Genomic DNA, 15,757 nt, shown 5'->3' on the forward strand with positions numbered 1-15,757 from the left:
GGTCTACTGATCGAATGTTATCATATAAATCTATGCTAGGATAACTCCTCTTCATTTCAAATGCATAATTATTGCATAATATTAATTTTCTCGGGAGATATTGCGCATGCGCGAACACCGAGTTGCACTTTCTCCCCCTTCCTCTTTCCCCTTCTTTCTCTTACTCTCCCTCTCTCGTTTTCTCGCGCTTTCTCTCTTTCTCACTCGTTCTCTCTCGCTCTAGTGAAATGAGCAATTTCAACAAATTAATATATATATATGTAATGACGCGCTTAATACATGCGGCATTATGCCGCTACGTGGCGCGCCTGCTCGGCCACAGTGGCAAAGCAGAGGTTACAACCTTTTTGCAGCTTTTTTTCACAATTCCAAGAAAGAGTTTTGCTGTCGCCCTCGTCTCAGAGGTGGTCACCTCTACATATTCCATAATGAACCCGACCTAAACAATGCCCCCCTGTACATAGTCATGTGATAGTCAGAATGAAGGCTGTACATGTACTCAAAAGTACCTCAAATACAATTTCCCACATAACACTCAGACACGTGCCGCAGAAACGCGCGCGCAAATGGTCTGGGTGGAGGGACACACCCCTGATTGCTGTTCTCTGATTTGCCACGGCCCACTTGGCAAAAAAACGTCCAACACGCCAACTCCGAGTTGGCGAAATTAGAACATGTTCTAATCTTCCAACTAGTTAATTGCTATCGATCGGTTGGACGCGCAACTTTTGCGTTTACACTGCCGATTTTCAGTTGCGAAGTTGCAAAGTTGATGCAATTCGGCAATTCCCTAACACAAAGTTCGCAGTGTAAACCCAGCTTTAGATAACCCATTGGGTTATTATTATATTATTTTACATTATAGTAGTATTATATTACTCTTGATAATATATACACAGTGTATAATACTGTATATATAGAGGATATCTATATTATAATAACATTGTATATAACGTTATCATACATAGCTTAATTTGTGGTACGCGCACACAATCAAACGATTGCATTTATATTTACAGAGACGCGCGTATGTACGCACACTCGCACGAATTAACATATAGACGAACAAACATGTACACAATTTCATTTTCAAATATCCATTTAGCTTCTCATTTCAATTTTCTTCATTTATCTTCTTTCTTTGTTTCAGACGTTTCCATCATTCCACATTGGAATTCTCTTCCTTCCTTTTTGGTTAATTGCAAAATTGGACCTTTTTCTGTTGAGATCCGCAGTATCTGTCGATTTGATCAACTTTTTGTCTCTCCGTCTTCGATATAATTCTTTAGACTTTGAATACTGATTATGATGTGCGCGCACGCTCACGAACGCACGCGCGCAATCACTAGACCTGTGAAACTATACACGGGTCCTCTATCTGTCTAGACCAACCATCTATGAGAGGCATGTGCGTGTCTAGCAAAACCCGCGCACTATACGCGCAAAGAACTCTGGGTATTAAGTTGTAATCCTTACAATCTTGGGAATATTAAAGATTACCAACTACTGTATTTGTAGTGTGTTTGTCAACATCTGAGATCCACACACGTTTGTGATGTCAAACTTGGTTGTTTGGATATTGTGCATAATATATTTCATTTGTCTGTCATCCCTAACGTCTACTGCTAATGATGATCAAGATCTTTTCGCGTTTGAACCAGTTCGAGCACAGTCGTTGAATGTAGGAACAGCAAAACCGAGAAAGAGGTATCTGACCAAGATCCATTACCGGCCCAAGGATAGAGAACATGGGTCCCAATAAAACCAATGTGCCTAACCCTAACCCTAACCCTAATTCTAATCCTAACCCTAATCTAACCCTAATCATAGCCCTAACCTATTATATTGATATAATAATATATTTATATTGATGTAAATGACATTGCCATTGGGCATTGGTTTTATTGGGACCCATGTTCTCTATCCTTGAACCGACCTGGCCTCTAGATCACAGCCACAGGCACTTGAAGCGTTTCAATAAAATATAAAGCTAAATAAATACGAAATCTATTTACTACCAAATTCTGAATGTTTCTATACTCTCTTACACCTATTATTGCTGACAGTTTCTTGTAAATTCCGTCCAAATCCTATGTGAAACATAGGCCTACGCTGCCGGCGGCCATTGCTCTCGCGGGTGCACTGTGCACACTTACACTTATATATATAGCAGGTAGGAAAGCGGGATCCCTAAATTCGTTTGCCGCTCGCTTGATTTCACGCCTTCACAGCACGAATCCACATCCAACATCTTCCATCTTTGTTTCCATTTCAAGAACAGTGTTCACTCTGTTATTATAAAACATACTGTCTACTGCTCTCGTAACGAGCTGTGTCTACGCGACAATCCACACAAAGGGACTGACGAAATTACTCGCAATTCGCTAACCTTTGCCCAACGTAAAATTGTAACGTGGCTGCAGTACAGGCGCTATATAGATTGGTACTTGCTCCCACCTCGATTACATTCGAGTAACTAAGCTAAGCCGAGAGGTGGGGCGAGTACAGTCTATGGGTATATGCGGCGCACTGCTTCCACTCCCGTAACGAGCACCTCGCCATTGTAAGCGTTGCAAAACGTCTGCAGCGTGCGGCGCGCGAGGAATAAGCGTCATGAAGAGCGCCTCGACGTGGGAGTTTTCCTGATTCTGACAATGCCGACTTTACATTTACGGGCACGTTATAGACGCCTGAGAATTTCGTCCAGTCTTTGTGTGATTTTCGCAGTGACACAGCTTGGTACGAACAGAGACAGTATGTTTTTTATAACAAGTGAACACTTGTTCTTGAACATGAAAAAGATGGACAGCTTGCTTGGATGTGTATTCGTGCGTGCGAAGGCATCGAATCCAGCGAGCGTCGATCGGAACTTTAGGGATCCCGCTTTTCCTAACCTGCTTATATATATGTCAGGATAATTCAGTATTGGTCAGAGCGCGTGACGATTTGAACATGTATTTTTCAAATTTGGTCATATTTCACATATCTTTGACATGTTTTATTTAAAGCATAAACATTAACCTTTTAGGTCATTTGTAGTCGAGACAATAGTGCGTTGACAAGGGAGTTTGCAGGGAAAATGGTGTCGAATAATGTTCTTACCATTTATGTTGTGTCTCATAACATGGATTGTCATTAAAGGCGCTATATATTTGAGACAATCAATAGCTTATATGCAATACAAGATGGCTTTGATCTGTTTTTCAATTAGTTTGTATTAAAGTTGTTACTCATTTGGCAGCTTCAGCAACTTTTGCCGAATATTTTTAATGTTGATAGGTTCAAAACATGGACACCGTTTACGGACCGCGACTCCATGCAATCAGAAAATTGTGTTTTTCACATCTCAAGACATCACTTGGAAGCATACCAACGTGTTTAATCATCTCCAAGATAATACTAGTGTTATAAAAAAGGCATGCTTTGAGGATGCATGACCTTTTCAGCTTGATAATGTGTAATTTATTGTAATTTTGTCGTTGTACGTAACTTGGACACAAATTTTCGAATCGACGTAAAAAAAATCCTTTCATTTGGTGCACTCCTCGCGCACAAATTGTGTCAATATAATAGTCAAAATAGCGTCTTATTGCAATACATTTATACTCCATCATAGCCAAAAAGAAACTCCTTTAGTGGTCTGTTGATAGACCTGGAAAGGAAGACGTTGACGATTACGATGAATTACAGACCAAACAATCTGATGGCATGGGATACGTTCATTTATTTCAATAGAGGCACACACACACACACACACACACACACATCACACACACACAACACACACACACACCACTAATTTACAACCTTGATGACATGTTACAATGTAGCACAGAAGCATCACATTGCTAAGTAATGGGTTAGCACATGCTATGCACACGCCACCCACATGTATGCTTAATTTTTGTAACTCATACACACACACACACAACACATCACACCCACACTACCAGCCACACACACACCACACAGCACACACACACACACATCCACCACAACACACACGACACACCAAACACCCACCCACCTCCACACATGTATGCAATATTATAATACATTATGCTATCTCAAACACACACACTACAACCCACACCATGTATTGCACCGAAGACACGTTACGTTTCAGGAATGCAATGTTGTCCTATTGTTACGAACAAGACGGGATACTTAATACGTAGATAGTTAGATCGCGTACAAGGTGATTTTTGAATTGAAGGTTTGATGTACAGTGGTACTAATTGATTATAAGATCTTCCGTAGATGTATTTTGTCATTATGCAATTTAAATTACATAGCAGTGATTTGTTCTGGTTCGTAATTAACGACACGGAAATATGTGTGTCCGTCTGGATGAACAACACCATTTATTTAAAATATTACAATTTTCGGAGCGAAAAAAATTTACATTCAGAGTACCAACAAGGACGCACCGCCCCCACGGCCAAACTATCTTACTGCACTAATTCAAGAGATAACGAAACATTCGTATGAGTAAGTTCTGCCCTATTTGATCTCCCTCGTGGCATGTCGTTCCGCCTAAAATGGGACTACTTGCCCCTCACGCCAACCAGTGGTTTTGAACAGACATCAGTAGAAAAAGGTCGATCTCAGCTGATTTATTCCCAAACATCGACAGTGGTCGTGAATACTTTGCAAACAGATTATACGATAGTCATATCCTATTTCCTATGCTGCAACCTCTTTGGGTGTTAAACGATCGTTTATTTGCTTAAATCAAGACCTTCAAGTTACTACTGCAGCCTGACACTGCTACTTACCGTCTTCGTTCTGTAACTTGGCACCAAACAACGTGGACCGCGAGACGCAAATAAACATGCTTATTGCACGCCTGCTTGAACCGTGACCTAGTATTTCATCAGAAGGCGATCGGGAAATTTCCACCCGGACAGACGGCACTACATCTTCTATTTTTTCCACAAGCGGGCTTCCCCCACTAGTCTATTATATGTGACAGGTCGCCCCGTTCCCCTCGTAACCCGCAAACGCTGCGACGCACAACATTAAATAAACTTTTTACGAGGTTTCGGTTTCGAAGTAGCGCGGCCACAGTTTCGTCCCATTCAATGTCACTCGGCGTTACTGATTGATGATCCACAATGATATAATACAGTGTATCCATCACAAGGTATGGAAACTATTTTACAATATTAATAAGTTAGCTTGTTTTTCAGTCATAATGGACACCCACGTGATACGAACACCACCTACCTGCATTGCAACATCGATTTATTTTGCTTGAGGCACCATCCACGTGATTTACAAATTGGATTTAGGAAATAAATCAATATTCTCCATAAACGCAGTGGACAGATAATCCCAAGTAGAGTGTTCTATGTCTTTTTAAATACTCAACTTGGTTTTTAATCCCGTTCATGATGTTCACAATACAGTCGTTGTCAAATTCGGGACATCTTACTTGGAGAAAGAATGATGATTCTTAAAACTTGTGTGAATCACGCCAATTTTGTTTGTATCTTCTTTATATCTGCTCCATACATTACGCAGAAAAATTGTACTAACAGCAATTAGATTGAGTTGTTAGTTTCAAATAAATTGATTAATTACACAAAATCTTCAGGCACCACTGATTTTGACCAGCACTGAATTATCCCACATAGTTATAATATCATATATAAAGTGTAGTGTGCGCACATGTGCACGCCGCTCGGGAGCAATGGCGGCCGGCGCAGCGTTATGTTTTTTTACATATGGAATTTGGACGGAATTTACAGGAAGCGTCGGAATAATACGGTGCAAGAGAGTATAGAACATTTCAGAATTTGGGCCGTAAATAGCATTTTGATATTTATTTAGCATTATATATTTTATTGAGAACGCTTCAAGTGCCTGTGGTCTAGACTGTCCACACAGCCACAGGCACTTGGAGCTTTTTAATAAAATATAATGATAAATATATACGAAAATCTATTTACTACAAAGTCTTAATTGTTTCTAATACTATCTGCTTCACCTATTATTGCGACAATATCCTGTAAATGCCGACGTCCAAAATGCCTCATCTGCAACAAATCGCTGGCTGCGCTGCACACTGACGCTGAGGGGTCTATGTCTATCCAGGGGTACTGCCGCCGAACGTACCCTGTCCGGCGTACTAAATACTACTATCTAATATGCCGGACCATACCTCGCCTACTCCACTAACGAGTCTAGGGAGTATCCTACTCTCTAACCCTAACCCTGACCCTAACACTAACCCTAACTCTAATCCTAACCCTAACCCTAACCATATCAGCTAGATAGTTACCAGGGTACGTTTCGGTATACCGGACCGTACCCAGGGTACGATCCGGCTGTACCCTGGTGGACATAGGCCCTATGAGCCACAGTGACACATAAATATATTTATTTAGCATTATATTTTATTGAAACGCTCCAAGTGCCTGTGAGATTGCCGGCTTCAGCATTGCACTTTTCCTGGAGCCGATGTCAGAAACAAAATTAGTCTTACCATTACTTTTTACACGAATTTTTCCTCGTAGACCTGACCCGTGTACACTGCGTATGAGAAACTCGCTCATGTTTCTGTGTACAATCTATATGACGTTGATACTAATTTTGTTTCTGACAACGAGGTCCCCTGGCCATTTCATAATAGTTGTTGGCCGCACGTTCCACAGGGACCTGAGGCAAAATAAAAAATAAAAATTTGTTATATAGAAAGAGAAGTCTCTTTTTCTATAACACATTTTTATTTTTTATTTTGCTTCAGGTCCCTGTGGCACGTTCACTCAATATGAGCATGCCCTAATAAATATACCATGTTGGTGTCATCAGTGAATGTGATTTTTTTTAAAACTTGTTTCCCATTCGTATCATTTTAGGTACCTTCTATATAGCATTAATCCTGGAGAGGGCTTCAACTTGCGAAGAGATGTATATATGCGCGTCGCCTCTTTAGTCAAGATGATGAATGACAAGGAAGATTGGACTCTAGTGTTGCCACCTTGGGGCCCACTCTATCATTGGAAAACAGAAGGATTAAAAAGAGACAAGTATTTGTGGAAAACATTTTTCGACATACAAAGTCTAAATTTGTATGTTCCTGTCATAGAATTTGAGGATTTCCTTACTGGTGAGTGGTCAGCCAGGCCATTCATATATGCAGTACATTGTTTAATTTCTCATTTATTAATGATCATATTCAGTTGTGTTTGTATCAAGGAGTGCAAAGGATCGAAATATAAGCACTATTTAAGTATTCATCGACCCCAAGTGTGCATATTCTGCGTGTAATCTCAAATAATTGATATTTAATTTATCCTTTACTTGGTAGTTTATAATATTCCTGTTGTAAAATGAAAAAAATTAATTACAACTTTATTGGCAGATCTATGTGATCAGGTCCAAATTGCAAATTACCCTGTTTTGAGATATAGATTCAGTAAGTCATGATCCACTTAATATGAAGGGTAATTTAATTTTTTTTTGGCAGAAAATGGACCAGTGATAGATGATGTGCTGTATCTGCAACATTTCGAGGGTGATCGGTTTACTGGACACTTTGAAGAGAAAATTGAGGAAACGGAATGTATAGAAGCACCCAGGTTAGTTAATTTCTACTGTTCCAACTCATATCTCCTTGTCCATTGCACTGCATAGAATGAATGTAGTAGTGAAAAAATGTCATAGTGAATGTCGTGGTGAAAAAAATCTAGTCATAAATTCAAGAGATTGGAGCAGTGGCCAAGTAATTGCTAGATGAGTACTGTTGCATTTTATCACGTTACAGTATCATGTATATCTAATATATATTTGAGTTCGTATGTATAGTATGTATGTATGTATGTATGTATCTTCCCTATAGGCGGCCAAACCGCCCAAGCGATCTGGATGCAATTTTCACAGAGCCATCTCTTACACCCGGGGAGTGTTCCTAGATGAAAAAAACCTGTCAAACCGTCAAACTCACCGAAAAATCTGTGAAAAACCCGTCAATTCGTGAATCTTCACACAATGTCAGCACTCACTGTACAGTGCTGCCACACACAGAAAATTCGATTCCCTCACCTCATCCGGCTGCTGGTATTGTGAAACCGAAACCAATACTAAAACACACCACAACCAGCACCAGTTTCACCAGTTCAGAGGTACTACTCACTCAGCTCAGAGGTTCAGTTCAGATGCTACGATCTCAGAATGCATTGTACCATTCGAAAGCTATGCAGTTTCTGATTCAGTAGGGAAATTTCTTCATTTAAATGTGCATGGTTGCGTGTCTCTATCTTTACTATGAGCAGCTAATGCTCCTGATACTATATTCCTTTTATTTATGCTACGATCTCACAATGGATAGCTGTACGTGGGGAGCTCAAGAGTTGGAGACGCCAGGAATCTCTACATATTTGCACCAGAGAATAAGACGAAAAACATTCTTTATCAAGAGGCTTTCAAATGAAAAGTCCAACCCATTCCTACATGCTGTTATAATAACTTTTTGTCATTTACACCTTATTACTATTATGTCCCAGGGGTTCCAAGTTCGGTTGTGCTGTCATATAAATGTCATACGTAACAGTTTTTTCGTTTTTCCCATGCTTATTATCTTATTACACTCATTTCTAAATATTAATATTGTCTGCAATGTTATTGCCGATTTTTACCCAATGTTCCTATTCTGTCCCATTATTAGTACTGTGAATTAGTAGCACGATCTTACCCAGCGCAGCGGGTACCCGCAGCTAGTATATATATATATAATAAAACATGCAACACGATTGCGAGTAATATATTTTTCATACAATCTATAATTGAATATTGGTATATAACGATTATTAACCACTTTTCGCAAAGGCGTGAATACATTTTCTATTCACTTTTAAATTTAGCCATGAATCTGCGCAGATGTAATTCCTAAAGCCATTACGTCTAGCATTTCTTTCACTTATCATTTTTAGGTACTCCAAACATGCAGATGGAAAGTATCGTGGCTGGTTCTGGGGATACGAAAGAGTAGCGGCTAAGAACTTCCACTGTCTATCTGCACAAGGCTTTGCAGCTATTGTTATACCTGCCCTGCGATCAAACTATTCCAAGGCAAGGTATTAAAAGATGTTGGGATTTATAAATTATGTACTGATAATTTTTGTGAAATAAGGTTATATTCGTAGTCGGTTTCTACTCCATGTGTTGTACTTACAGAGCTGTGATCAGATTTGGTTGTCTTTCATTCAGTCGTTTTTATTTTGAAGGTCAGTCCTTATAGACAGAGCGGAGACGCTGTTACACAACAGATATGGGGATGAAGACTATTGGCAGGTTTGTGGCCTTTGTTGTCAGCTCCATATAGCAGGGTTTCTTCTGAGGGAAAATTAGACAAAGGAGGTAATGGCCATTTTGGGGGAATAAACGTGCACGATGGATTCAAAGGCGTGCCGTACCCCGCGTCACATGACTCAATAAATGCACATGGCTTTGAATCTAAATATATGCCAGAATTACGTTGTGATCTATTTATTTTTGGGTTGACACTATTTTGACAATGGCTGGTAAATACAGAAAATTTTTCACAATGGCGGTGTGCCACTGTGCCTCTTATGTAGAAGAAACCATGCATAGTTATAATACGTGAGATGTGTAAGAAATCTATTTCTGTCTTTTTTTCTCCTGTCTTCTTGACTGATTAACTTGCGCTGATAGGTTCTATGTCTCCCTGAGTACTGCCGGAACGTACCCTGGGTACGGTCTGGTATACCGGAACGTACCCTGGTAACTATCTGATATGGTTAGGGTTAGGGTTAGGGTTAGGGTTAGGGTTAGGGAGTAGGCGTAGGCGACTCTCTAGACTCGTTAGTGGAGTAGGCGAGGTACGGTCCGGCATATTAGATAGTACCAGGGTACGTTCCGGCAGTACCCAGGGAGACATAGACCCTGGCAGCCTAACTTGCAGTCCACGTGCTTGGCATGTCTAACAGTATGTAGTGCATAATGATGCTTATCCATGTGGAGTTTTAATTCGAATAACGGAAACTTGAGAGTCTGGCTTACATTTTTCCTTGTGTGTAAAAACTTGTCTGATTGATGCGTATAGATTGTTGGCAATCTTTGGTGTACATAATTTGTCATTCAAGTTTCCATGTTCACAGAGGCATGATACTGTATGTTGAGGAAGTGCTTCTTATACATGACAGCTAGCGTGGTTCTGGCACCTCTGCTTCTTTGCGAGGCATATCCGTGTCCGCTTCCTTCCATGGGTGGGCACTGGCTGGTAAATGCTGTGCTCTTCCATGGCGTGCTGTCATTCTCGATTGTAGATTGAATATTTAGCCTCGTGTTAACCTGTTGAGAATCACCTATCTTCGTAGGACATGTAAAGTTGTGTCGCAAGATGTGTCATAAAATGCTTTTTATCCTTTTGCTATCTTGCACCACCATGATGCTGTCGTTTACCATTTGACTGCGGTAGTCTCTTCTGGCATAATGGTGCTGCTATTTGTCATGTGATTGCCACATATTCTGTCATCTTAATCAATGCCTTCTCGCATCTTTGGCTTTCTTGTGTTGTCACAGTGTTGCATAGCCACTGTCTTCCACCTTTGACTATCTTGTCTGCTAACTTTGCACAGTATTCTTTTCTGACACTATACTGCACTACTTTCTGCCTTCCACTGTGTTGCCTGTTGCCATTGCACTGCCCTGACGTCTGCTATCACACCATGTTATCATATTCATTCAAGTGCATTCTCATATGTTGCTGCTGTTTATTCTGCTCTGAATGCATGTCAAGTCGTGAGATGTGGTGTCTCTTTATTGTCGTGCAAGGCAGATTTACCACGTGAGCTTGCATTGCCTCGGCTGAGGGCGTCAGTAAGAACACCGATTATTGGAGGGGATATGCTTGCGTAATAATAATTTTAAATTTAATTTTTAAAATAAATTTTACTAAATATACCGCACCACAGTTGCCAGTCAGAATCCATTATACTGAAACTGTCAAGCAGTAGTGAGCAGAATAACACTATTACAGAACGTTTAAGCTTGCTAAAAGGTTATTTCAATTTCAGAAATATAATCTCCTGTGATGCATTCTACACTCAATGGTTGCTCATATGATGTCATATCGTAATTCAATATTGCAAATCCTGCATCCTGTAGGCTAATGCATAATAAGTATTTCTACAAATATCAACAGCTTGACTGGCATGTTTATATTTGGCCTGTAGAGGATGATAATCCATAAAAAATGTATAAAAACAGGAGCTCAAGGGTGACGTATGGGCAAATTTTCTCATTAACTTCACAAAAGGGTTTTCTGAAAGGATAAATTAGGTTACAGTCCTATAGACCGAAGGTCCGATAGACCGAAGGCCCGATAGACCGAAGGTTTATTCGAATACGCAGTGGCTACACGTCCGGAATCGGTCGCCTAGCCTCCAGGCTACGCATCCGGACATCCACTGATGCCGTATTCGAACGTGAATATGCAGCACATCCACCGAATAAATCATATGATGCCACTATAAACCATATATATGCCCTAACCCTAACCCTAACCCTAACCCTAACCCTAACTCTAACCCTAACCCTTTGCAATATTCGGTTTATCGGACCTTCGGTCTATAGGCCCCCATAAATTATTATATAGTAATAATATACAGATTAAATTAATTAACCAATTAAATTAATTAAAACAAATCAAACAAATTAATTACAGGCTAGAAGAAGCCTTCGGTTTGCGAAACCGCTCATCGATATGGGCGATGCATTTAGGAGAGACCGACTCGACTCAACAGATGATGGTGATATAACAACGCTTCATCCTGATTGGAGAGATCATCAAGTATGCTTCGCTTTGCAAGTATATTTCGTGTAGCAAAACCAATATTCATTTCCTGGCGATCTTCAGATTGGTCAATATATTGTGAAAGTCGAGTGAATGCATGACTGAGTATTGTACTTCATAAAATTGTGCTCCATTTAATTGTATGTACTTTTCTATAAACATTTAATTTCAATTAATTTCGACATGGGCAGCTTTACGATCTAGATGGCCAGCCACTGTTATCGACTGCATTGTCCATCGCAGTTTTCGTAGGTATCTTTCCAGATTATTCATATGTTTATACAATCGTAGTTGCCTATATAGATGACAAACTATTTCACAGGTGAAACCTGGCCACGCTATTGGTGGCCCGTACATTGCGGCCCACCTCAGGCGGCGGGATTTCCTCTATGGCCATCGCGACGATGTGCCGAGTATCAACCGAACTGCGCTGCAACTGTTACCTTTAATAGAAAAGTACAAGGCGAAGAAAGTCTTCATAGCAAGTGATGCACCAGATGAGGGTAATAACCAATCATCCTATACATTCCATGTACTGCAGAAACGTGTAGCCTATGGAATGCGATGTGTTTTCGTAAATGTGTGAAATGCTTGGAACACGAGGTTATCGGTAGGATTACATGCCATGGGCTTTTTTTATTTTACTCACGATCAAAGCATGCTACATGATAGGTAAAAAAATATGTGCTGCATAATATAAATGAGAAAGGTAAATACAGTAATCCGGTATTACACTTGGTATTAAAAGCATATGAATAGTTTATGACTGAGTAACTCATCTTGATGAGTAATGTCATCTTGAAAACCAACTTTAAAAAAAAACGTAAAGTTACTTGAAGCCAACAATTTTGTGATTTTAGAATATTCTGTGATTTCTATTCATTATGAGAAGTATCGCATTATACAGAGAACTTGCAACCTCCTGTAATCCACTATTGTGTTTTCGTAATTTCAGAATTCGAAGAGCTCAAGTTGTATATTCCTATTGCGATTCGCTATGTTCCTCCCAAAGAGATTCTCAAGAAATATGGAGATGGTGGAGTGGCTATCATTGATCAATGGATTTGTGCACATGCGAGGTATATTACTAAAGCACTCTATAGCGCGTTTCATTTTAATTTCGATGCTAATGATCATATGGTGCACGAGTTTGCATTTTTGCTGTGGTGTTTACCGTGCTTTTAGATGGTACTGTTGTGTGATATGGCCACAGTACTGGGTCATCTGTGGAGTCTATCCTTTGTGATCAGAAGAGTTGTTTTCAAAAACTAAAGCATGTACCAAATGACCTTTGATGACTTTTGCATTGCAGGTATTTCGTGGGAACGTCAGTGTCGACGTTTTCGTTTCGCATTCAGGAAGAGCGTGAAATACTCGGCTTTGATCCTGATGTCACATTTAATCGCCTGTGTGGCGATAAACAGGAATCATGTGAACAACCTGCACGGTGGAAGATCAGATACTGACAGTAGACAATATTTGTTTTAGAATATTATTATTTATTAATAGTGTTAGAATTTTGAATTATAATGTATGATATGTGAAGGATCTGATCCTATATAAGTGCCTGTGCAAATTAGCACACACTGTTTGCATGTAAGTTGCGAAAGCAATCAAGAATGGTGCAACACCATGCTAGTATGCATGGTATTGCTATATTACTTTATCTCTTACTTGCCAAAGCCCTGTGCTGCACAATATAATAAGTGCAGTTTGCAAGCATTCCAGATAGCCATAATAAAGTTTTACTCACTTGAAGCTACGTGAGTAATGTGTACCCTTTTAATGGCATTTCAAACTTATTACTAATTCCATTATTATTGCTGATATTATTCAGGTGAAAATAAAGTTGTTTTCAACGTTACAACACTTGATATTTTATCATTTGCATTCACGTGGTTTTTTTCAGTAAAAACACGACAGATACCGACGTAATTCATACCAATCAGTTCGAACTTAATTGTAGCATTGTCGAATTATTAACCATGATTATAAAATTAATGTGGTTATGGTAACAAGCATAGGTTAATACTTGACAGATATGCCGTAAGCACGAGAATTAACGACAGGAGTAAATAGTTAAAAGGTTTTTGTCTGCGAGTTTGCAACTGTACGGGCCAACAGCTAAGGGGAATGGGAAAGCGTGGGAGGTTATGTAACATGAAATATAGATGTAGATTCTCTGTAGTTCCATTCGAATCTTATGTGCCATATTGCATCAGGAATGACTACTGACGGTGGTACGTCGCAGTACCAACAAAATGCAGTAATGGCACGGAGATTTCCTACTGAATAACCAACTACTCAGCATATGTGAGAAGAGGAAGAAATGACATGCAATTAGAGGAGGCTTCACGGGCACGTGCGTGTGCGGTACTGATAGTAATATAATAGAGACACCTAACTACTATATTATTTCTATGGTGGTACCAAATACCGACAACTATAGCAGACATCACTGGATGCACGTGAGGTGGATTGGACATATCGCATATTAGGATGAAGTCAAAACGCTGAGACAAATAGGTTTGTCGTAGTTCGCTTACCTAACTTCAAATTTTTTCAATTAAATTCTAAACCTAATTAACCCTTTGACCAAAATCTCACCAAGCAGAGTGCGTATATTCTTATATCAGGCATTTATGTTTGAGCTGTTTCTCACCTGTTTCCCGTACACACGACTGGTAGTTATTCTAATTAGTTGGCATAGAAGGTAGGAGGTTACGCGACCTGCCGTTTTCTATAGGAGATGGTCTATGCGTGCGCGTGCGCACGTGCGTGTGTGCCTGCACGTGCGTGTGTGTCTTCATCATGTGCGGGGGCGTGTGTCTGTAGTGTGTGCGTGTGCGCGCGCGCGCGCGCGTGTGTGTGTGTGTGTGTGTGTGTGCGTGTGTGGGGGGTACGCGTGTGCGTGTGCGTGTGCGTGTGCGTGCGCGCGCACGTGTGTGTGTGTGTGATATTTAAACCTCCACCAAAAACGTTGAATAACCAAACACTAATTGGTATAGTATATATGCCTCGATCCTTTTTTTAGAAGAAATAAATAACCTAGTGCTAATGTTTTTGCCTGCTACGAAGGGTATATGTTTGCTTAGTGCAAATACATAATAGAGTGCATGAGCTAGAGGCTCTATGAAAACAACAACAATTGTAACGAGGCGTGATCGTTGCCTCCCTCTACCCAAGTCCTCGGTCCGGCTAAGGGAGGGTTTCCTCCGACGGTAGTTGACAATAACGCCGACAGATAACAAGAACACAGAATTGTAAGATTCACTGTACGTGCGTATATTACTTGAGAACCACTACCTATATAGCTACTGTGCGTACAATATGTGTTGCAGGCAGCGCCGCGTATCACGTACAATTTATAACTACGTATAGCTAGAGAGCCGACTCGTATGTCGCCTCTGCGCGCGCGTGTCGCGTACAAGCGTATAAGATTACCTTAGTGTGTAGACGTTATCGATACCCGGAATCACTCGGCGGGGTACGGCTTCGGAGACAGAGATCCTGGGAGATAGAGCGTAGGAGAAGGAACAGATCTTGGAAAGTGGAAGACGTAGGAGGGACGGAGAAAAGCAAACCTACGTGGTAGAGATAGGAGACCCGAGTGTGTGTCGCGACACGTCACGCGTTCCATTTCGCGACGGCACCATAAAATCCTAAGGCCGGTAGAGAGCCATAAAGGGACGCTCTACCTCCGCAAATTGCTCTTCTTTATGAGCACCGAACATCAAGCGATTTGCCGACGCACGGTTGTTTATCCAATCGACTTGTTTTTGGAATGGCAAACGTCTATACTACACAATCATCATATTTTGGGTCACGGGATTCATGGGGTCAATAGATTCACACTGTCGCGAGATGACTGCTCGATTTCAACATATTTTTTAGTTTCCTCGAGAGGATCGAGTCAGCTAGAGACATGCATATATA

The 15,757-nt window shown here is 40.4% G+C and overlaps 1 protein-coding gene across 1 annotated transcript; it reads left to right on the forward strand.

Annotated features, from left to right (window-relative positions):
• Positions 1-1,510: 1,510 nt before the first annotated feature.
• Positions 1,511-13,690, forward strand: LOC106812058 (GDP-fucose protein O-fucosyltransferase 2-like). Its single transcript, XM_014815821.1, has 9 exons — positions 1,511-1,707; positions 6,864-7,114; positions 7,475-7,586; positions 8,937-9,080; positions 9,231-9,297; positions 11,693-11,818; positions 12,144-12,324; positions 12,777-12,900; positions 13,134-13,690. Exons 1-9 carry the CDS (start codon positions 1,556-1,558, stop codon positions 13,285-13,287), a joined length of 1,311 nt encoding a protein of 436 aa, XP_014671307.1. The 5' UTR covers positions 1,511-1,555; the 3' UTR covers positions 13,288-13,690.
• The last annotated feature ends 2,067 nt before the right edge of the window (positions 13,691-15,757 follow it).

The sequence above is a fragment of the Priapulus caudatus genome, unplaced genomic scaffold, assembly GCF_000485595.1.
Source record: "Priapulus caudatus unplaced genomic scaffold, Priapulus_caudatus-5.0.1 Scaffold604, whole genome shotgun sequence".
Lineage (NCBI taxonomy): Eukaryota > Metazoa > Priapulida > Priapulimorpha > Priapulimorphida > Priapulidae > Priapulus > Priapulus caudatus.

What these genes read in the sequence shown, in the direction of transcription:
- LOC106812058 (XM_014815821.1), top strand. Translation starts at nt 1,556, where the DNA reads ATGTCAAACTTGGTTGTTTGGATATTGTGCATAATATATTTCATTTGT. An exon ending in ATTTGAGGATTTCCTTACTG is followed by an intron (nt 7,115 to 7,474) that starts GTGAGTGGTCAG and finishes TTTTTTTGGCAG; the next exon opens with AAAATGGACCAGTGATAGAT. An exon ending in TCAAACTATTCCAAGGCAAG is followed by an intron (nt 9,081 to 9,230) that starts GTATTAAAAGAT and finishes TTTATTTTGAAG; the next exon opens with GTCAGTCCTTATAGACAGAG.